The sequence below is a fragment of the Pelodiscus sinensis genome, chromosome 18 (genome assembly GCF_052426305.1).
Source record: "Pelodiscus sinensis isolate ZL-2025 chromosome 18, ASM5242630v1, whole genome shotgun sequence".
NCBI lineage: Eukaryota > Metazoa > Chordata > Testudines > Trionychidae > Pelodiscus > Pelodiscus sinensis.
This window is the reverse complement of record NC_143069.1, coordinates 8,862,487-8,885,082: the sequence shown is the minus strand read 5'-3', so window position 1 is coordinate 8,885,082 and position 22,596 is coordinate 8,862,487. Positions and strand designations below refer to the sequence as shown.

The following is a 22,596-nucleotide window of genomic DNA, read 5'->3' as shown; positions in this document are numbered from 1 at the left end:
AGAAGAAGGCACCTTCCCACCCGCTAAGAAGGGACTTTGTAAAATCCATTGTTTCTGTTACCTCATGCCACTAGCTATAAGCCAAAAATTATGAAGGCCAGTGTGGACCCAGACTTTCAGTAGAAACCTCCTGGCATTGGCCATTTCTGGAAGACTGGTTACTGGGGTAGGTGAAACTTTGGTCTGACCCACAATGTTCATTCTTATATTCTTAATGTAAATCCCAGCTTTGGGGATTCTTGTAACCTTTATGCACCCCTGGATCCTCTGCTATTTGGCCTCCAGAGGTTCATGCATCACATACCCCAAAGTAATGCAATTGCTTCATGCAAAACTGCTTTCCAGAGAGCTAAATGCTCTCATCAGGTTCTCTTGCAGCCACACGGTTGCAATATCAGGCTGATGAAAACAAATGTGGTTTCACCAAGGCATGGTTGATGACAAATAGCTTTTGTTTGATATTTAAATTCCATATTTTCATATTACCCTATTTTGTAACTTCCCCACAAGCCAACAAGGCACAAGACAGGGACACAGACACTGCAAATTCCAAGGTGACCCTAACACTGTGGTCAGTGTTGCTGATTTAGCAGCAACTCACAAGATCATTTCTGTGTTTCTTAGAGACCCAGCTCTTGGGGGATTCAGATTAGGTGAGCGTTTTGTTTCAAAAGTTACATTTCTAGCCCTCTTGATTGTGGCAAAATCTTGGAAAAGGCTCAAACACCAGAAGGCAAATCAAAGGATGGAAAAAACATATTTAAAAAAAACCCTCATGAATTCTTAAGGCAAAATTGGGATCTGGGGAGAAGGTCACTTTGGGTTAGCAGTGGAATCTCTGCATAGAGAGGACAGGACTTGAGATCTGAGCTGTCGATATATAGAGTCAGGGCATGGGAATACAGAGTTTGGGCATCTTCCCCAATTTTATTCATAGGAAACATTTTTTTCTAAAAGGCAGACAGGCAGCACTTGCCCTAAGAACATCCCATCTCTCCAAGAGAGCTTCAGGGTGCTGTGTATTATCCAGCTGTGGCACCAAAATGGTTTCCCACGTTCTGGCCTTAAGGCAGCCTGTGATTTGGGGAGGTTGTCTGATGTGACTGCGCACCGACGAGCCCTGCATTTCAGCAAGTGAAGTATCAGTGACATCTTGTCCCATTGCAGAGTGTGGCCATGTACGTCGGTGTCTGTTCTCTCTAGCGCTGTGGATGCTTTACTTTCAAACATGGAGATGTTACTTTTCTGCTGAGCCAACCTAAAACCAAAAAAAGCCCTTTTGACAACACGGCTGTTAGGGGTGTGAATGGGCGCAGAGCTGCTCTGGCCCTGCTGAGCCCACCGCACCATGGACTGGATGACGGCAGCCAAGATCCAGCAGCCATGTGGGGCCAGCAGCTGGCAGCCTCACGGAGCAGGGAGCAGCAGCTTACAGCCCAATGGGACCAGCAACGAGAGAGGGTAGCCAGGAGACCTGTGGACAAGGGAACTATTCCAGCCAGGCTGGAGTAGCTCCCCGCCCACAGGACCCCACTTAATGGGTTAACCAGTTAAACATAAAATGTAATCTGTTAATTGATTACACAGGATTGTACATGCCTAACTGCTGTAGAAACAGCCCGAGCAGTTCTACTGCACATCTAGGCCAGGAAACACCAATATCCCCACTTCCTACATAACCTCTCTCCATCTGGCCCTTTTCTGCCCCTGATTAGGTCACTTTGGGGTTTGCCTTGACACCCGCCGGCTAGGCAAAAGAGCCCTTCTCCCTCTCTCCACGCCAGTCACCCCTGATGTGGTGGTGATGCCCAGTTCTCCCTGGGATGGGGCATTATTATGTAAAATAAGGACTCTTCTGTGCTGCAGGCAATTCTGTTTTTTTCTGTCCTGTTTCATATTTTAATCAATGATGTGGTTAAGGCCAATATTTATAACAGTTCTGGGCCATTTTTAGTATCCTATTGTTATCAGGGAGAGTGGGTAAAGCCCAGCAAGTGTGTCTTTGATCTATGGACAATCCCAGCACCTTGTTGAATTTGGTGGCCGTGAGAAGCACCTTCCATTCAAGCTAAATAAGGGAACCATGAAATGCCCTTTTATTCAATTCCAGCTGAAGCAATGGGAAACTACCAACCAGGAACTAGACCGCAGGCATGTCTGGGAATGGCAGGGCCAGGCTATCCAAAGGGGTTCCTCAGGGTCTGGACAGAAACACAGGCGTGGGGAGGGATGTGCGACAAAAGCAGCAGATACACCTCAGACACAACTAGAAAGACAGAGTGAGAGGAGCACTTGGAGCAGGACTCTGAGCAAAAGCTTTTGGGAAGAGATTTGGAGCCAGAAACACATGAAGCTCTATGGTTCTATGACTAAGTATTTTGTTGTTGTTGTGTGGCTCTTGTTGTGTCAAAGGAAACACGACTGTTTCGACTTTGTAAGTGAATCCACCAAGATCCCTCACACTCTTTCATCACTCTCAGCTTCTCATCCCTGTTGGAAGTGAGCCTCCTCCAACCTGACTGAATTTGCACTGATGTGACACTCCCGTCTCTGTATCCCTGCCTTTCTTTCTCTTCAAGCATCTGAGGAAGTGATCTGTACCTCACAAACGCTTCTGTCCTAATAATTTGGTAGTTTTTAAAATGCCACTGGACCCCTTGTTGTTTTGACCTGAAGCCTGGGAACCCTGAATAAATCCACGTTCCAAGTCCACAGGTCCCTGCCGATCTGGAACAGGGAAACCAATCGTTCTTTTTTCTCTCATGACTTTGTCCTTAATAAAAGCTGAGACTCACCGTGGCTCTTCCCGGCCAAACCACTAAGGCATCTGAGGAGAGAATAACAGGTACACATCATCACGTGGCTGTAAATGCCCTTAAAGGAAGGCACCTCCTGAAAAACCCTACAGCTCCTGCCTCCCCTAGCCAGGGCAAGGCTCCCTGCTGATGATCAGGGACACTCGAGGATACTTTACAGAAGGATTTAATTCAACTTTTGAAGATTCCCAATGGAAACTGCCTGTCTGAGTTTTCAACAGAGCTATTTTGTCACGGGCAGAGTCGACTTTTGGCAGAAAAGGTCAATGTTTTATTCAAAAAATGAGCAGCCCAAAAATGAAATATTTTGGACAGGCCCCAAAAATATTCTGACCAATAATACCAACATGGTGTCTCATGAGACTTGTAGTTTAATGGCCTTGTGTTGATAGTCTGTCTGGACTTCAATAGGCTGTCTGGACTTCAATTCCCAGGATGCACTGCAACCCAGAACAGCTTATACTGGCTACTGAGACCGAGTGGGATGCGTCCTGGTTGAGCCAGAGAGCCCAGCTCAAAGAGAAGACCAGGAGCAGGAGGTAGCTGAATGACAGCTCCCATTGTAGCTGAATGACAGCCCTTTTGCACCCAATTCAAATCTAAATATTTTATTTTACTGTTGAAATATTTCAATTTTTGATATTCCATGGAAAAGTTGAAATTTCCCACAGGAATTTTTGAGAAAAATTAATATAGATAGATAGATAGATTATATATAACGGTTTATCCTTTCAGGTAGGAAGAAGAGATCCTCCGGAAAAGGGCTTTATTCCGGAGGATCGGGCCAGTCTAGACGCTTTTTTCCGGCTTTTCCCCAAGCCGGAAAAAAAGTGGCGGAAATGTTTATTTAAATCCCGCGGGGGATATTTAAATCCCCCGCGGATTTACCTATTCCCACTTTCAAAATTAGCATGCCCCTTCCGAAGAAGGGGCCAGTGTAGATGTAGCCCTGTTTTCCTACCAGGTTGAGCATTGAATAATTCGTTGAGTTAATTTATAATACAGTGGAACAGAGCCCAGCCAGTTGTGTGTGACTTTGCTTCCTAAGGACAAAATTTCTCTCTGGGATGTGACACTAATTCCTCCGGGCTTCCAAAAACCATAGACATTTTAGGGGGTATTGAACAAGGTATATTGCCAGCCTCTCACACTCTAAGACGACCATATACCCCACATGCGTATCTCAGCCTTCAACCTTGGGCCTCACAATTGAGCAAATGGATGGGCACCAATTCCTTGACAAGGCCCAGTCTGTTAGGACTTATAGCAGTACTGTTATATCCTAGTCCATTAGGACAGGGCACATGGACTGGACAGCCCCCAGGCAGCTCCAGCTCCCAGTGACAGGGATGGACACTTTCCATGGGAGCTTTCCCCGGGATGTGACCTTTCCAAGAGGGAGAAGTGATAACACCTCTGGCAATGGAGGGTGGGGATCACAGGCAAAGGATGGGACAAAGGAACCTCAGGGACTCAGATGCGCAAGACATGGGACCCCTGAGGACTCTTTATCCTTATTCACTTTGATCACAGGCAGTTTGTTGTTGTAACTCTCAGCCATTCACACTGATTTGGGATCTGCCCATCCCCCACCAGTTACCAAATTTACCGCCAACCCCCATATTTCGCTGCCACGTGCTGGTGCCCCTGGTGACCCCAATGCTCTACAAAGGCTCTTACATTCATACTCGTCTTCAGGAGCTCTGCAGGGGTCACGCTGGACTCGTTCCCTGTGGAGAGTAAGTGACACACATTGGTGAGAAGCTGTGAGAAGCTTTCTTCCCAAGGCTGGTTCTCCTGCCAGGACCGTACAGCTCCCTTTAGCTCATACGCAGTTTCTTTGCATATTTTTCACCCAAATGACACTGGATTTCTGGCGCAGGCCTGCTCACACTGTCAGGGCTGGAAGCTGAACATTGATCCCTGAGGCCGAGCTGTACAGCCGAGAGTCAGGGAGAGGGTCCCAGGACCGAGGGGCTCTGTGTCAGAACCTGGCAGAACCTGGAAACTGCCTCTTGCCTCCCCATGCGCCCGGTTCTCTCTGTGTTCAGAGCTGGTCACCCCATGGACTCCCTGGCTGTCCCCGCATCACGTCCATCTAGGCCGGGGCCTGTAGATTTCCTGGTCTCTCTCTTGGGGCATCATGCAATTGATTAATTGGCTCGGGCCCCGTGGCCCTCAGAGGAGCTGTGGCTGGCCTCCCAGGCGGCAAAGGATCAAAGTGGGGGAGGGAGCAGGAGTCTGGGGGAGCCCTGAGTGGAGGACGTTGGCTGCAGAGCAATGGGGAGTGGCCCTTAGGCAAGGTCTGAGGGGGTCCCCGGCAGGTCTCTGTGATGGGAGGGTGGGGAGGGGCCCCTCTGAGCCCTCTGAATGGGTGGGGCAGACAGCGAGCCAGTAGCAATTAGCAGCTCCCCTGGCACTGGGGGCAGCTGGGGCCCAATGAGCTGGTCTCCCAGGCTAGGTCGTTTGGTGCCATTTTGTGGCCAACCAAGTGCCGTCAATGGTGTGGGGGGGGGGAGGGCAAACGGGGCAGCCGCTCTGGGGCCTGGTGATTTGGCCCCTGTTGCTGCAGTTGAGCCCCACACCCCTTAAATCACTGCTGAAGTGCTGGGTGGTGCGGGCCGGGCACACCTCGCCCAGCGGCCTGGCAATTCTGTCTGCAGCCCGGCCGACCAGCCCCAAACCCTGAGCATAGAACAGTCACTTTCCTTCCTTCACACCCCTGGGGCAACTACGACCTGCGCCCGCTGCTGCCGGCGAATGGGACGGGAACATGTCTCTGGCAAACCCCTTCCTGAAAGCGTCTCCTTGTAACCCCCAGACCCCACTTCCACCGGAGACTTCCAGCTGCCCTGGGCTTTTTGAAAACTGCTCCAGAACAAAAACACACACCCCTCCCCTCACCTCACCCTCCTCCTCTCCCCACACACACACAGCAGGAGAGCTGGAGACAGACAGACAGCCCTTCTGCGGGGCAGAGAGAAGGGACCCTGACTGGAAAGGAGATGGGAGAGGGAACAATCTCCTACCTGTGAGCCCTTCGCAGAGACCCAGCTGAAAGCAGCGAGACAGTGATCAGAGACGGGGCCACATTTCCTCGTGGGCAGAGGGAGACAGAGATGAGTGATACAGCTCCAGCCCCTCATTGTACTGACACAGAGCCCCAGCCCCACGGCGTGGCCCAGTGTTCTCCCGCACCAGCCCCACTGACTGGCCCTGGGAACAGCATCCCCAAGTCTCACCGTGTTACTTCCACCCTCCCAGTGTTTCGTATTCTACACAAAGCCCCAGGTCTGAGAGTCGGGAAGTCAGTCAGAAACTCGGCTTTTATTTAAAAAGAGTAGACGTGTAACCTCAGCTGTGTCTACATTGGCAAGATTTCGTGCAAAAGCGGTCGCTATTGGGCAAAATCTTGTGGCCTATCTACACTGGCCGCGAGGTTTTGCGCAAGAACACTGACGTTGTAATGTACAAAATCAGTGCTTCTTGCGCAAATACTCTGATGCTCCAGCTCAGGGATAAGCCTTCTTGTGCAAGTATTCTTGCACAAGAGGCCAGTGTAGACAGCAACATTAATTTCTTGCGCAAGAAAGCTCGATGGCTAAAATGGCCCTCAGAGCTTTCTTGCGCGAGAGAATGTCTACATTGGCACGAATGCTTTTGCGCAAAACCACATTTCTTGCGCAAAAGCACATGCCCGTGTAGATGCTCTTTTGCACAACTACTTCAATCTTGAGCTGGTCAGGGTGACTGGAGGCTGTGAGAGCTGGGGGCTGGGGCCCTGTGAGGAAAGGCTGCAGGGAAGAGCTGTGCGCAGAGTTGTTAGGGTCTGATGCAGGAAAGCCTTAGTGACCTGCGTGTTGATAGTCCATCCACCTGGCTGAGTCGTAGTTTGTGACCATCTATGGGGCAGAGATTCTCCCCTTCATTGCTGATCTGTGCAGCTCTGGATACAGGGGCGTCCTGATTCCAGACTGGGGCTCCCGGGCACGACAGTAACGTACCTAATAAATATTGTACAGCACCTAGCACAGTGGGGCTCTGACCCCTAATTGGGGCTCCAGGGTGCTACTGCAACACAAATTACTAATCACAAGGACAATCTCTTTCATCGTCTCTTTGATCTGTGCATCCACCCAGCCTCCCCAAACCAAATGATCATTTCACTGGGTCTATCTCATCTCTCTCCCCCCATCCCAGGCACACTGGGGACAGGGGATCTCAGGGGTGTCTCTGCCATGTCTGACTGTACATTTGCTAACACGGCTCGGCCTCACTCTCACACCCACCTTTCTTCCTCAGCAAACAAAGCGCCACAGCCAGCACCAGGACAGCAGGGACTGCAATTCCCAACAGGAGCTTTAGATCCAGCCCTAGGAAAGAACCTCGCTGTGAATGGCTCCTCCAAGCAGCCACCAGCCAGTTCCCACCGGCTGGACCTGGCTGAGTCCTGTGGTAAGTGACCCCTGACGTTTCCATGAGTAAACCTGGAAGCTCACCTCATGGTTACCTGCAGGTCAACATTATCTGCTGTTCTTTGGGAGTAAAAGTTCACTGAAGCTTTTCAACCAATTTTTCTTCCCAAAGTTTGTTTTTATCCAAACATAGATTACAGGAAAACAAAATTTTCCCCCGAGCAGTTCATGTGCTAGGACCTTCTTAGTCTTTCCTACAATAATTTGGATACGGAAGACACCGTTTTGCTTGGTTTAAAACTGACAGGTTTGTTCCATTTTAGATTTCCAAATGCAGAAGCGGAAGACAAACGTCCCTTGGAAAGGAAACAAAGCAAATCCCTCTGTGTTTCCAGCTGACATTTTAGGTCATGTTCTGAACAAGGAAACTGCCAAGTCAAAGTAAGACCAAAGGAAAACGTTTGTTCAGTTTCATGTTTTTTTTCTCCATCAAAACACTGACATTATCCATGGCAAGTTTTGTTCATAATTTTTTTTAGAAATAAATCTGGTTCTACCATCCCGCCAGGGCAAGTTCCTCAAGCCGGAAACATTCCTGAGGGAACTGCCCTGCTTCCAGGAAGCATCACGATTCAGCGCAGCACAAATAACTTTCCACAGGTGCTTAAAATGAAGCACATACCTAGGTGCTGTCCTGGATAGGGCTGGACTTGAGCTCATACTTGAGAGCTTTCTGGGCATCCAGCAGACACGTGTGGGGCTGATCTACCTGAAAGCCACACACCTACTGGGTGTGGGTCCCTGTCCCATGTAGTGGCACTTAGACACTTACAGAGATACCATGAGTCTGCTCTACAACTGACTTTTAGTTCAAGCTGTAGAGCTGGGGTGGGGAACCTCAGACCCGGGGGCCACATCCAGCTACTGGTTTGATTGAATCCGGCCCCAAGGCTCAGGCTCCACACAGCCCTGCCCCACAGCCCCTGCTGTCCTACTGCAAGGAGCACACAAAATCTACTAGGCTGCTCCTCCCCCCAGACTCTGGAGTATGAAGAGTAAATGGGCAGTGTCTGTCTCCTCATTTGGGGGCCAGGAACTTTTGTCTGGGTGTCTGGCTGGTGAGTCTTGCCCACATGCTCCGGGTTCAGCTGATCTCCATATTTGGGGTCAGGTAGGAATTTTCCTCTGGGGTAGATTGGCAGAGGCCCTGGAGGTTTTTTGCCCTCCTCTGTAGCATGGGGCATGGATCACTTGCTGGAGGATTCTCTTCATTTTGGGGTCTTTGAACCATCGTTTCAAGGACTTCAATATCTGAGATATAGGTGAGAGGATTATTCTAGCAGTGGGTGGGTGAGATTCTGTGGCCTGCACTGTGCAGGGGTCAGACTAGATGATCAAAATGGTCCCTTCTGATCTTAAATTCTATGAATCTATGAGGAATGTTGTTGTTTTTTTTTTTTGCTTGCCACTTGTGTGTGGCCCCCAACTGATTTTCCTGCGGGTCAGTGGCTGCAACCCAAAAAAGGTTCCCCAGCCCCGCTGTAGAGTCTCATGCACTAAGCTCCAGCGCTCTCAGGTTTGGTTCCACCTGTTGGCGCTACATACCCAGCGGAGCAGTTTTCTGTGGAAAACGCTGTTTCTTCAAAATAAAAACTTTTCAACGAGGTCACTTCAGTGTTGCTAAATTTCTGTTCCATGGAAAAATCTGAATGTTTGACCATTTCTCCTGATTCAGGATGAAAATACAATCGAGGAAGGTCAGAATTTGTTTGCTGATGTGGACACTTTGCAGGTAGTTGGGGCAAACAGCCAGGTTTGGGCTCTGATCAGTTCAGTTCCTGGGGCTCGGTTGCTCCCTGGGAACCAGACACTGGTGCTGGGCTCAGGTTCCTGGCAGAGGGGTTTGCCCACATGCCGGGTGTGACACTCTGGGCCAGGCATGGAGCACAGAGCGTAACTAGCTAATGACACGGAGACAGAACCTGGGAGCCCAGGTGGGATGATGCGTCTGGTGCCTCCTGCCAGAGCAACCCCCCACCCAATGAGTGCAGAGAGGGGCAATAACTCACTGGTTGCTGGGTTAGCAGAGGGGGCAGGGAACTCCAGAGGAAACTTGCCCATCCTATGAATTTAGATTCCCTCTCTAGAAGAGCCATTTTCCTTCCCTGTGAAGATGTTGCCCGGCTCAGACATGCTGGATAAAGTCTAGGAGAGGGGCAGGGAGAATGTTCTGTGTTGGAAGATCCCGTCACCCTGTTACATGTGGCGTATTTCCTACATCCATCGTCATGGCGACCACACTAAGACTCGGGCTGCCCAGGCCAGGACCTACTTTGCCCTAAATAAAGACCCCACAACACAGAAACACTTCAGAAGCATTTACCTGGGGGGAATGAACCAACATCACTGCCTCTGCTGGAGCCATCACCTGATCAATAAACACACAAGAGCCATTGTCATGGCAATTACACTCAGACTGGGGGGTTATCAGCTGAGGACCCACCTTTCCCTACATAAGGACCCAGAAGGAAAAATGCTCCAGAAGCATTTACCAGGAGTGGGAGGGGGAGAGAAGATCTCCCAGCATCCCCACCGCTGGGTCCATCCCCTCTAGGCAATAAACACAGCAGAGATCAGAGCAGGCCCAGTCCAGGCCTCTACGCTGCTCTAGCACAGCTAGCCACTGGCAGCCACTGGCTGGGGGTAGGGCTGCTGGGCTCAGGGTGAGTCACAAATTGGATCTGAGTCAGCAATGGGAGTGTGTGTAAGACAGGGGAGGTGTCAGCTGACAGCCCAGTGCAGCATCAGAAGCAGCCCATGGTGTGGGGGCCGCTCCAAGCCAGCCATGGAGAGAAAGGGGAGGGAGGTGCTGCAGCCCGGCCTTCTTTAACTGGTTAAACTTAATGTTTCAGCAGTTAACTAATTAAACAGGATTTTACATCCTTAGCAGGTTTAGTCTTGAGAGAAGAAGCCGGGGAACATGGTAACAGTCTCTAAATCTTCTCAGGGCTGTTACACAGGGGCCGGGATCAGTGGTTCTAAGGGCCCACGGAGGGCAGGGCTAGAGGCGATGGGGCTAATCTGCAGCAAGGGAGGGTTCGGTTCAGTAGCAGGGAGGAGAAGCTCTGGAACCGGCCTCCAGGGCAGGGTCTGGAGTCCCTGTTGTCAGAGCTTAGTAACAGGCTGCACAAGCCCCGTGTCAGGGCTGGTCTAGGTTCACTCTGTCCTGCAGGCCTTGGCAGCATCTCAAGGTCCCTTCCAGCCTGACATTTCTATGATGATCCCGTCACCCTGGTGCCAGGGCTGGGCCAGCCGAGCTGAGCTGTGTGAAACATGGGACGGGGTGAAACACACAGCAGGGGTGAGGGTGAAATACGGGACAGGGTGAAACACACAGGAAGGGGTGAGGGTGAAACACGGGATGGGGTGAAACACACAGGAAGGGGGGGGGTTGCCTGGGACACACTTTGCACAAAGACGTTTTATGAGATATTTTGTTTCAGATTTTGGAAATTGATGAATGTAAGTTTGGATTGGGGGGGGGGTGTCATTTAATTGCTGTTCTCATACTGTCATTAACCCCATTCCCAGGATGCTGAGTTTCTGCTGGGCAGGGCTACAATAGGATATGTCACCCACAGACACGCACGGAGGCACAGCTCACACCTTACCAATTACACTGATGTGTTGTGTGTGGCTGAGCTGGGATCTCGTCACCTGATTGTCGCTGTCCTTGATCTCGTACCCGCAGGAGAAATTCCCAGAACTGCCCCCGGACACCACATGCTCATAGTCGTAGGTGGCCTTCTCCTTTGAGCCCGTCTGGACTGAAACCTCCTCCCCGTCCTTGCAGAAGACGATGCGGGTGGCCAGGTGCCAGGAGGACATGAAGCACCTGACCTGCACGGAGTCCCCTGGCCGGGCCAATGTCTGGTTCAGGTAGAGGGTGGGGGCAGGGAGAGCACCTGGGGAGGGGAAGGGGGCAGAGCTGTCAGTGGGGTGTTGCTGGTGCCTGGTGCTGTTAGTGGGGCAGGAGGTAAGTAGAAGAGGGTCTGGGCCGTGTCTCAGATGGAGGCTCTGACCCGACCGGAGGCTTTACCCCAGGGGCTAATGGGCTGTGTACAGGCCTCAGGGCTTGGTCGGGCTGGGTGCCAATGCCTGGTGCTGTGCACTGTGCTAGAGCAGGCCCTGCTGAGGTCACTGACGGATGCAGCTGGGGCAGGACGGCTGGGAGTGAGGCCAAGGGCTGGGAGCTGGTGCTGAGGGAAGGTAAATCCTTGGGTCAGAGCTGGGAGGCAGCAGGGCAGGGAGAGGTCAGTTGGGAGGCATCTGCACCCTGCTCAGGCCCTCACCCAGGCCTGCCCCTCTTCCCAACCCATTGCTGTTGGCACCGCATTCAGCAGCGAGCAGCCAAAGGGGTGGTGGCTGGAGTGCCCGGTGGGGGAGAGGTAAAGGCCCTGGGTGCATTGAGGACAGACAGACTGGACTCACCGGGAGCTGAGCAGATCTCCTGGCTGCTGCGGCTCAGCGCTGGGAACAGAAAGGGGACGTGGGGTCAGTGCCAGTCTGGAATCTCCCCTGCGGTGAGATACCAGGGACAGCTTCTGGGGCCTCTGTTCCCCACACTGATTACAGGCTCCATTTTATGCCCTGCCTGTCCCACCAGGAGCACCCCTGCCTGTTCCATGAGGCTGTGCCAGGCACCGTGCAGAGCCCTGACCCCCAGGTTCCCTCCTGAAAAGAGCTGAAGTGACTTGGGCCCAGCCCTATAATGAGTCTGACCCCAAGACCCAGAACCCCTGAATTCTGGGTGAACTCATAACTGGAGCCCAGCCTCGAACCCATCTCAGTGTCTCTGGCCTGTCAGTAACAGGGAACTCTGGAGCCAGATGCTGATAACCCCCTGTGGTGAATAGGAGGAGTTCTGGCCAGTATTTGGTGACTAAAGGGTGAAAGTCAGATAGCTATGGGGGTGTTGGCAGGGAGCCAGAAGAGCCAACAACAGAGGGTGTTGAAATTTGAATTGAATAGATCTACCTGCCTGCTGTTCTCTTTGTGTGAGTTTAAGGCTGCGTCTACACTACACCCTAAACTAGAAATAAGAAATGCATTTCTTATTTCAATGTTATTTTGAAATAGCTTATTTTGAAATTTGGCGCACCTACATGGTGCCAAATTTTTTTAAATGAAGTGCTATTTTGAGCCATCCCTGATCCCTCGTGCAATGAGGTTTACCAAGATGGCAAAATAGCGCGCCCGTTATTTAAAAAAATATTTTGAAATGACTGGCAGCTTGTGTAGACACAGGGTAGCTGTTTTGGGCTCTCTCCAGTATCCCAAAATAGCCTTGCAGTGTAGACATACCCTAAGGTAGGAGCTGGGGGAAGCAAGATGAATTGAACCTACAAAGAGTACTGGGCATGGAAATGGACTGGACTTCGAAGTATGGATCACCACAGATCATGAGTAGATTGAAAAATGTATATTCAGTTGCGATTAGGTTATTTTTCTTTGTTTTGTTGTTTGGTTAAACTCTGTGCTAAGCCCATGTGCCTCCCTCCTCCCCCTCCCCCTGACACACACACACACACACACACACACACACACACACACACACGCTATATCTAAGCTGCACCCAGAGATATTATTATTCTCTATGTTATATTTTGTTTTTCTCAGTTGCTCTGTAACATCTAGCAACCAAGTAGTCTTTATTAGTATATCTGGGTATGTCTACACTACAACGCTAGTTCGAACTAACTTAGCTCGAATTAGTTAATTCGAACTAAGCTAATTCGAACTAACGCGTCTAGAACTAAAAACTAGTTCGAATTAGCGTTTTGCTAATTCGAACTAGCAAGTCCACATTGAGTGGACTCTGAACAGGGCTTAAGGATGGCCGGAAGCAGTGCCGGCAGGGCATCAGAAGAGGACTTAGAGCGTAGAGATGCTGTCTCAGGCTAGCCGAGGGCTGCGCTTAAAGGGTCCCGACCCCCACCCCGGACAGACAGTTCTAAGGAGTGCCCTGCTTGAAAACCAGTCCTGGCTTGGATTGCCCGGAGTACCCACACTGGGCACATCACACCACTCGGCCATCAGCCCGGCTGCACTTGCCGCAGGCTGCCATCTGGAGAGAGGGGGCAATCGGGGGGCTGCAGGAGAGCTTCCACCCCCAGAAGCCCGCAGAGCCAGCCCAGTCCTCCCCATCGGGGGCTCGTACCCCATTCCTCACTCACCTCCTTCCACTTACCCTTCCCTAGCCCCCCTTCCTGATGTACAAAATAAAGATAACGTTTCTTCCAACATTGACTCTGTCTTTATTGAACAAAAGTGGGGGAGACTGGGAAAAGGAGGTGGGAGAGGGGAAGAGAAAGGCTGGGAGAGGGGAGGGCAACTAACATGATCAGGGGTTGGGAACAGGTCCCAGATGAAGAGAGGCTACAGAGACTGGGACTGTTCAGCTTAGACAAGAGGAGACGGAGGGGGGACAGGATAGAGGTCTCTAAAAGCAGGGGTTGGGTGGAGAGGATGCATTCAGAAAAGTTCTTCATGAGTTCCCATAAAGAAGGACTAGAGGACACCAAAGGAAAGGAATGGGTAGCAGGCTTGAAACTAGTAAGAGAAAGTTGTTGTTGTTGTTGTTGTTGTTGCCAAAGCAAAGAGTTAACCTTTGGAACTCCTTGCTGCAGGAGGCTGTGAAGGCTACAACTAGAACAGAGTTTAAAGGGAAGGGAGATCAAGTCATGGAGGTTGGGTCCATGGAGTAGTCTTAGCCAGGGGGTAGGAGTGGTGTCCCTGCCCAAAGTTTGTGGAAGGCTGGAGAGGGATGGCACGAGACAAATGGCTTGCTCACTGGCTTCGGTCCATCCCCTCCAGGGTCCCTAGTGTTGGCCGCTGTCGGCAGACATGCTACTGGGCTAGATGGACCTTTGGTCTGACCCAGGACGGCCATTGTAAGCTCAGGGCTCAGGGTCGGGGGGTCTCAGTGGACCCACTTGATTTTCATGCACACCTGCTCCTGGGTGGCCAGGCTGGCAGCTCTCCTGCCCTAGAGGGACACTTTCCGGTGCCTAGTGCGGAGATCGTGGACGAGGTCCACGATGTCCGCACTAGCCCAGGAAGGTGCCCGCCTCTTGCGGTCCTGGGCAAGCTCCCGGGAGCCGCCAGCCTGGTCCCGGGAAGAGGGGGTGGGCTGGGGGGCATCGGGTGGGTGGGGTCCGGGGCCGGGAGGGGGGCATAGAGTTTCCCTGGTGTTGGCCAGAGTGGCCACCAGGGAAACCTGGGGAGAGCTAGCCTCCCACTAGTTCGAATTAAGGGGCTACACACCCCTTAATTCGAACTAGTAAGTTCGAACTAGGCTTAATCCTCGTAAAATGAGGTTTTCCTAGTTCGAACTATTCGCTCCGCTAGGTCGATTCAAATTCGAACTAGCGGAGCGCTAGTGTAGTGGCTATGAATGTTAGTTCGAACTAACGTCCGTTAGTTCAAACTAACATTGTAGTGTAGACATACCCTCTTTTAGTTTTGTTAATAAAAACAACTTTTTTAAGGCGACGCTATGATTCTTGTATCCTAGAAAGCAGCAGGAGGTCTGTGTACGCAAGCCTAGACTGAGAGGTCATCTAGCAGAGATTACAATTTGTTTTCTGTTTTTCTTTTCCAAGCTCTCTTGGCGGAAAAGAGTTTGGGGATACCCCCTTGGAAGAACTCAAAGCCTAAGAAGAAAGGTGGGTTTTTTATTCACTTGGCAGAGGCAGCTACCTCCCAAGGTGAAGGGATCTGTGACCTCAAGGAAGCTGGTTTTTATTTTTAAGCAGAATGCTGTTAAGGCAAGGTCTTTAAGGTCTCTGGCAGGTCTGTACCTTCTGCACTCTGAATGCCAGAGTGGGGAACAGAGTTGACCACCCTCCCCCTCCAGTGGCAACAGCCTCCCTGCTCTCTGCCTCCAGGCTGCGCTGACACCCCAGAAGCATCTGAGCCCAGCCCGGCCTGACCCCATGGGCCTGGCGTGGGGAGCTGGGCCCAGTGACACCCCAGGGGTGGGATCCAGCTGAGTGCCAGGTCCCAGCTCCCCAGGGAACGCCGCCGCCCTGCAGCCTGGGTCTGGGTGGGGAAGCAGGGACCCGGGGAAGGATTTAGGCCCCGGGGACAGTAACTGGCCATGAGCTCCCAGGGCACCGCGGGGCAGCTGGGCCGATGGGCCCCTGGGCTGTGTAACGAGGGGGCAGGGAGCAGGCACCGGGGGGGGGGGGGATTTCCCCAGCCTGAGGCCTTGGGGAGGCCGATCCTGGATCATGCGCCCGGCTCTGGCCCCGTTTCAAAGGCTGCTGGCAAAGTGCAGCGGGGGCAGGGCAGGACCCTCTGCTGCTAGAGGGGATTTGCCGACTCCCTGGGCTTCCTTGGTTCCATTTTCTCCCACCCCCTGCGAGGTAGCCCAGGCTCTCACACACTCACCGAGCAGCAAGAGGAACAGAGACAGGAGCATCGGGGCTGCGGCAGGAACCGAGAGGGTGGAAATGGCCAAACGACGTCGGCTTCTGCCGAGACCAGGAAGGGACAATCTGCAGTCGCTGTCTGCTCCGACCTGCCCCCCGCTGCCCCTCTGGGCTCACAGCAGAAAGCCCCCCTCCCCGTGCAGAGTCTCTGCCAGCCCCTCAGGGCTGGGCTGGGAACCCAGATGCTGTCGCTGCTCTGATCCTCGTCAGGGCGTACGGTGAGGGAGCAGAGATGCCGCGGCCCTTCTGCTCTGCCCCATCCTCTCCTCGTGTCTGATCGTCACTGTTCTTCATTTCCTGTCCTCTACATACCCCCCCACCACCAACATCTTTATTTAGCGCCGGAAGCCTGAGAATCAAACACGTGTAGTTACAGGACTCAGCGAAAGCTACCATGTTAGATGTAGTCCTGGCCTCGCTGGAAGGTTTAACATGAACTACACTGAACTCATACATAGAGCTCAAAGTGCTGTATCAGGGAAACAGGTGGGGAAACTGAGGCACGGGAAGGTGGGAATGGGAGTGTCCTGAAGTCACCCAGCAGGACAGAGCCAAGAATAGAAGTCAAGTCTTTGTCTATACATTCAGCATTAAAACACTGAGCGCACGGGGTGAATTTTTACACCTCTAAGCAATGTTCCCTCTAATTATTTTCATTTGTGTGCGCCATAAATATTGTTATGTGCACTGAGGTATGTGTGGATATGCATCACCAGTGGCAACACCTATTCCCGGCTATGGGCACTGTGCTCCTCAGCTGGGCTGCATGTAAATGAAGGGTAGCGGTGGTCGGAGACTCTCTTCTAAGGGGGACGGAGGTGCCCATCTGTCGCCCTGACATTTCATCCCAGGAGGTATGCTGTCTGCCGGGGGCCGTATCCAAGATTTTACGGAGGCATTGTCGAGGATTATCCGGCCCTCTGACTACTACCCCATGCTACTCATCCATGTGGGCACAAATGATACTGAGAGGTGTGACACTGAGCGGATCAAGAGTAACTACAGGACACTGGGGGTATGTCTAGACTACAGGCTTTTGTCGACAGAAGTTTTGCCAACAGATACTGTGGACAAAGCTTCTGTCAACAAAGAGCGTCCAGACTACTTACAGTTCTGTTGACAAAGCAGGCTGCAATAACGCCTTCTATTGACAGAACTCTGTTGACAAAAGGTGTTATTCCCTGTAGAATGAGACCGCCTTGGCTTAACCACGAGATCTTGCATGATCTAAAAATAAAAAAGGAGTCATATAAAAATGGAAAGTAGGACAAATTACAAAGGATGAATATAGGCAAACAACACAGGAATGCAAGGGCAAGATTAGAAAGGCAAAGTGTAGCCCCTTAATTCGAACTAGTGGGAGGCTAGCCCTCCCCAGCTTTCCCTGGTGGCCACTCTGGCCAACACCAGAGAAACTCTATTGCCCCCCCTCCAGGCCCCAGACCCCTTAAAGGGGCACGGGCTGGCTACGGTGCCCGTGCCAGGTGCAAGCCTGCCAGCACCCAGCCAGCAGACCCTGCACCTGGCACGGCACAGAGCCACCCACCCGATGTCCCCCAGCCCACCCCCTCTTCCCGGGACCAGACTGGCGGCTCCCGGGAGCTTGCCCGGGACCGCAAGAGGCGGGCACCCAGCTGGGCTAGTGCGGACATCGTGGACCTCGTCCACGACCTCCGCACTAGGTCACAGGAAAGTGGCCGGCTAGGGCAGGAGAGCTGCCAGCCTGGCCACCCAGGAGCAGGTGTGCATGAAAATCAAGGGGGTCCACTGAGACCCCCTACCCTGAGCCCTGAGCTTACAATGGCCGTCCTGGGTCAGACCAAAGGTCCATCTAGCCCAGTAGCCTGTCTGCCGACAGCGGCCAACCCTAGGGACCCTGGAGGGGATGGACCGAAGCCAGTGACCAAGCCATTTGTCTCGTGCCATCCCTCTCCAGCCTTCCACAAACCTTGGGCAGGGACACCACTCCTACCCCCTGGCTAATAGCACTCCATGGACAAAACCTCCATGACTTGATCTCATTTCCCTTTAAACTGTGTTCCAGTTGTAGCCTTCACAGCCTCCTGCAGCAAGGAGTTCCACAGGTTAACTATTTGCCTTGGGAGAGAGGCCGGGCCTTGCCCACACACAACACGCCAATCTGAAGCAGATTCTCACCAGCAACTACACAACGCACCATAATCACTCGAACTCACGAACCAATCCTTGCAACAAACCTCGCTGCCAACTCTGCCCACATATATACACCAGCAACACCATCACAGGACCTAACCAGATCAGCCATACTCTCACTGGTACATTCTCCTGCACATCCACCAACGTAATATAGGCCATCATGTGCCAACAATGACCCACTGCTATATACATAGGCCAAACAGGACAGTCCCTACGGAAAAGAATCAATGGACACAAATCTGATATTAGGAATGGCAACATACAAAAACCTGTAGGGGAACACTTCAATCTTCCTGGACACACAATTGCAGATCTAAAAGTAGCCATCCTGCAGCAAAAAAACTTCAGGACCAGACTTCAAAGAGAAACTGCGGAGCTACAGTTCATCTTTAAGTTTGACACAATCAAGTCTGGATTAAACAAAGACTGTCAATGGCTTGCTAACTACAAAAGCAGCTTCTGCTCTCTTGGAATTCACACCTCCAGATCAGCTGCTAGAAGTGGGCCTCATCCTCCTTGATTGGATCCACCTCCTCATCTCCAGCCTGATCCTGGCCTGCATATTTATTCCTGCCTCTGGAAATTTACACTACATGCATCTGACGAAGTGGGTCTTTGCCCACGAAAGCTTATGCTCCTACACTTCAGTTAGTCTATAAGATGCCACAGGACTCCTCGTTGCTTTTGCAGATTCAGACTAACACGGCTACCCCTCTGATACTTAACTTTCTCTTACTAGTTTGAAGTCTGCTACCCATTCCTTTCCTCTGATGTCCTCTAGTCCTTCTTTATGGGAACTCAGGAAGAACTTTTCTGAGTGCACCCTCTCCATCCAACCCCTGCTTTTAGAGACCTCTAGCCTGTCCCTGTAGCCTCTCTTCATCTGGGACCTGTTCCCAACCCCTGATCATGTTAGTTGCCCTCCCCTCTCCCAGCCTTTCTCTTCCCCTCTCCCACCTCCTTTTCCCAGTCTCCCCCAGTTGTGTTCAATAAAGACAGAGTCAATGTTGGAAGAAACGTTATCTTTATTTTGTACATCAGGAAGGGGGGCTAGGGAAGGGTAAGTGGAAGGAGGTGAGGGAGGAATGGGGTACGAGCCCCCGATGGGGAGGACTGGGCTGGCTCTGCGGGCTTCTGTGGGTGGAAGCTCTCCTGCAGCCCCCCAATTGCCCCCTCCCCAGATGGCAGCCTGCGGCAAGTGCAGCCGGGCTGATGGCCGAGTGCTGTGATGTGTCCAGTGTGGGCACTCCGGGCAATCCAAGCCAGGACTGCTTTGCAAGCGGGGCACCCCTGAGAACTGTCTGTCCGGGGTGGGGCTCGGGACCCTTTAAGCGCAGCCCTCGGCTAGCCTGAGACAGCATCTCCACGCTCTAAGTCCTCCTCTGATGCCCTGCCAGCACTGCTTCCGGCCATCCTTAAGCCCTGTTCAGGGTCCACTCAATGTGGACATGCTAGTTCGAATTAGCAAAACGCTAATTCAAACTAGTTTTTAGTTCTAGACGCGTTAGTTCGAATTCGCTTAGTTCGAATTAACTCTTTAGTGTAGACATACCCTGAGTCTCCTACCCATCAACAGCCCCTGCTCAGCCAATCAGGGGCGAGTCTAAGCTGTGGGGGGTGGAGCTTTCTTCTGAAAGACACCGGCATAGACCTGTTCCAGCCCCACCTCACCAGTCCCCACAATGGGGGCTGCATCCCCCGCCCCATGGGCTCCTGCAAATCTCACCCCATCCCTCATCTTGTCTGTTGGGTCACAAGCTGGGGGGGGGGGGCAGCAGGGGAAGGGCACAGAAGAGGTAAGAACAGAGCAGAAATGCGGGCGGGATGGAGGAACCCAGCCGGCCCCGGGCGGGATCCAAACCCCTGGGGGCTCTTACCTTTTGCACAAAGGTGTCGGGATGTGGAACTCACAGAGCACAAAGGAACCGTGAGGAGGAGACGCACCAGAGCTAAAGCAACCGGGGGTCTCCAAAGTCCCCTGGGCCCGCCCCCCCCTTTATCAGCCTGAGATGTGGGTCCCTCTGTGAGGTCACCACCTCCCCACCTGCCCTTTGCCTTATATGCTGAGGGCTGCCCAAAGCCACTGTGAGGTCACTGCCCCCCCCCTCACCCCTGCCAGGCAAATGTCCTTCCTCTAGCCACCCCTCTGGGAAGTTTGAGCCATTCCTAGGGGTGCCCCCCACTCCCTGACTGGGCATCCTGCGGCCAGCAGCTCCAGTAGCCCCACAGGCTGCTCCCTGCCCTACACTGCAGGCTTCTTGCACGAGAACTGTTTCACGCAGGAGTTCTTGCGCAAAAGGTCTCGTGCAAGACCGCCTCCACCCTGCCATGTGCTTTTGTACAAGAGTGTCCATGGCAGTTGAATGCTCTCTTGCGCAAGAAAGCTCTGCTGGCCATATTAGCCATAAAAGAGTTTTGCTCAAGAAGCCCCTGGAGCCTGTCCACGCTGCCTTCTTGCACAACAGCTCTTGCACAAAAGGGGCTTATTCCTCGTGGGGAGAGGAATAACTCTTGTGCAAGAAGCCCTCTTTTCTGATGCTTCACTGCAAATTTACTTGCGCAAAAATTCATGTGCAGTGTAGACGTGCCACAAGTTTTTGCACAAGAACAGTTGTTCTTGAGCAAAATGCCCGCACTGCAGCCGCAATGTGTACGTTAGGCATGTCCACTGGGAGCAGAGGAGAGGGTAGAGGAGCGGGGTCCTGGGATGGGCATGTTAATGTGGGGTGCACCCTTGGCTCACTCTGCACCTTTTGGGTGACCCTGCCTTGTTCTGTGCCTCAGTTTCCCCCCACTGCACCATGGGACCAGGGACTCTGCCCCACCTCGGTGTGCTTGGATGCAGTCAGGCCAGTCTGTGACAATTATAAAATTGTCAGACATATGGATGAACATAATTTGTTGGGGAAAGTCAACATGGTGTCTGTAAAGGGAAATCATGCCTTACTAATAGCCAGAGTTCTTTGAGGGAGTCAACTATCATGTGGTCAAGGGGGATCCAGTGGAGATAGTGCATTTAGATTTCCAGAAAGCCTCTGACAAGGTCCCTCACCCAAGGTTCTTAAGTAAAGCAAGTTGTCATGGGAGAATAGGCTCGGCTTATGGTCTCCCCATAACCCTCCTGCAGCTGGTTCTGCCGCATCCAGCCGCTCAGACCCATACCCTCCCCATTGGACACATGCCTCAGTTTCCCTCCAATGGGCACATGCCCTGGTCTCAGATCTCCCCACAGGCGCATGCCCCTGGCTCTCTGCAATACTCACCGAGGAAAAGGATGGTGAGAGCAGATCCCATAATAGGGCAGTGAAGGGTACCACCGATCCCCTAATGCGCAGCTCCACCCCTCCTCAAATAAGGTACTCAGCTGGTGTTTGCAGCTACAGGAAGTCAATAATATTTCATCTCTTCTGGTATCCCTTGCCTCTTATCGGCAGGCGACATCTCGTGCAATCACAGTTAATTAGAGGTCTTTGCAAAACCGAGGAAATGATCAGCCTGGCTCAGTGTCCTGCAGCTCCAGCTTGTCCGTATCCCTGTGGGGAGAAAGGGAAGTCTCCTCTGTCTGTGGGGAGCCAGGAGACCACAGGTTCTGAAATTCAATCATTGACTGACCATTATTTCCATGACGATTCCCCTCCCCCTTTCTTTGTTTCTAGATCCAAGTGGTTGGTGACTCATGTAAATAAAATCAGGAAGTGATCATGCAATTAAAGGAAGCTGTTGTGAGGCCTGTTAGTGAAGGGACAGAGTTAAGGGTGTTTAGGGAACAGTAAGTGGCATTTCCTGGCTTTGGAGGCTTTGATTCTTTAAAGCCTCCTGCTCAGCTTGCAAACCTGCCCACGTGCAACACAAGCCCTGGCACCATGCGAGGAATGGGCATGAAGGGGAACACCTGGGTTCACTGCCCCTTGCACCATAGCTGAGCGGTGTTGGCTGCTTTACACTGTAACGCTTGGTTCTAAGGGTCTTTAGTCAGCCTGTGAATTAAATCAGCCAGGTTCAAAAGAAAATGGGAGCAAGAGAAATTCCATTCAACCCAATGGGTCACCAACCAGGAGAGACTCAGGGACTTTCCCATGTGCCACATAAACCTTGCCCACTGAGCTGCCAGTGGGTGTGTGGCTAGGCCCCTAGAGAGGGACATAAGCTGTGTTTGTGCAGCTGCTGGCTACCTGGCAGGAGTAAGCTAGTAGTCAGCCACATTTGGCCCTGGTCCCAGCTCTGGGAGGGGAGTGGGGACTAAGGGTTAGAGGAGGAGGTTGGGAACTAGGACTCCCATGTAACAGCTAAGAACCAAGCCCTTTCTGTTTGCAGATCCTGGTTGGGCCTGGCCAGCCCTTAGACCTGCTGTGGGAAGCCAAGCTCATAAGCCTCCCCCAGCAACACACAGACAGCCCCTTCCCTCCCCCTCTTCCCCCCCCCATCAGCTGCAGAATGATACAGATACTGAGAGCATCTCTGGGCAGGCTCAGCTGAAGGGACTTGCCCCAGGCCAGGTGTTCCCCTCCCTTGGAGACCAACATCATTCCCCTTCTCATGGGCCCACAGGTCACATCCACACTTGGCCCGTTGGCCCTGGGGGAACCCGCTTCAGGGCGACAGCCCCTTCTCGTATGGTCCTTGGGGCCACACACTCCTGGGGGGGCACTAGAGCCCTTTATTTCCAACCTTCTACTGTGCTGCTTTCCATGGGAA

The 22,596-nt window shown here is 52.3% G+C and overlaps 1 protein-coding gene across 2 annotated transcripts in view; it reads right to left on the bottom strand.

Moving 5' to 3' along the window:
* Positions 1–899: 899 nt before the first annotated feature.
* Positions 900–22,596, bottom strand: part of LOC142823325 (uncharacterized) — a 167,700-nt gene continuing 146,003 nt past the window's right edge. The window contains exons 1-5 of one of the 2 annotated variants that reach the window (XM_089770362.1): positions 7,106–7,310; positions 5,846–5,870; positions 4,497–4,546; positions 2,796–2,827; positions 900–1,258 (exon numbers count right to left, since the gene is read on the bottom strand). In XM_089770362.1, the coding sequence (XP_089626488.1) occupies positions 1,238–1,258; positions 2,796–2,827; positions 4,497–4,546; positions 5,846–5,870; positions 7,106–7,295 (318 nt within the window). In that variant the 5' untranslated portion in view covers positions 7,296–7,310 and the 3' untranslated portion in view covers positions 900–1,237. Of the gene's footprint in view, positions 1,259–2,795; positions 2,828–4,496; positions 4,547–5,845; positions 5,871–7,105; positions 7,311–22,596 lie in introns of those variants that run through there. The other variant, XR_016347217.1, reaches the window with a different exon arrangement.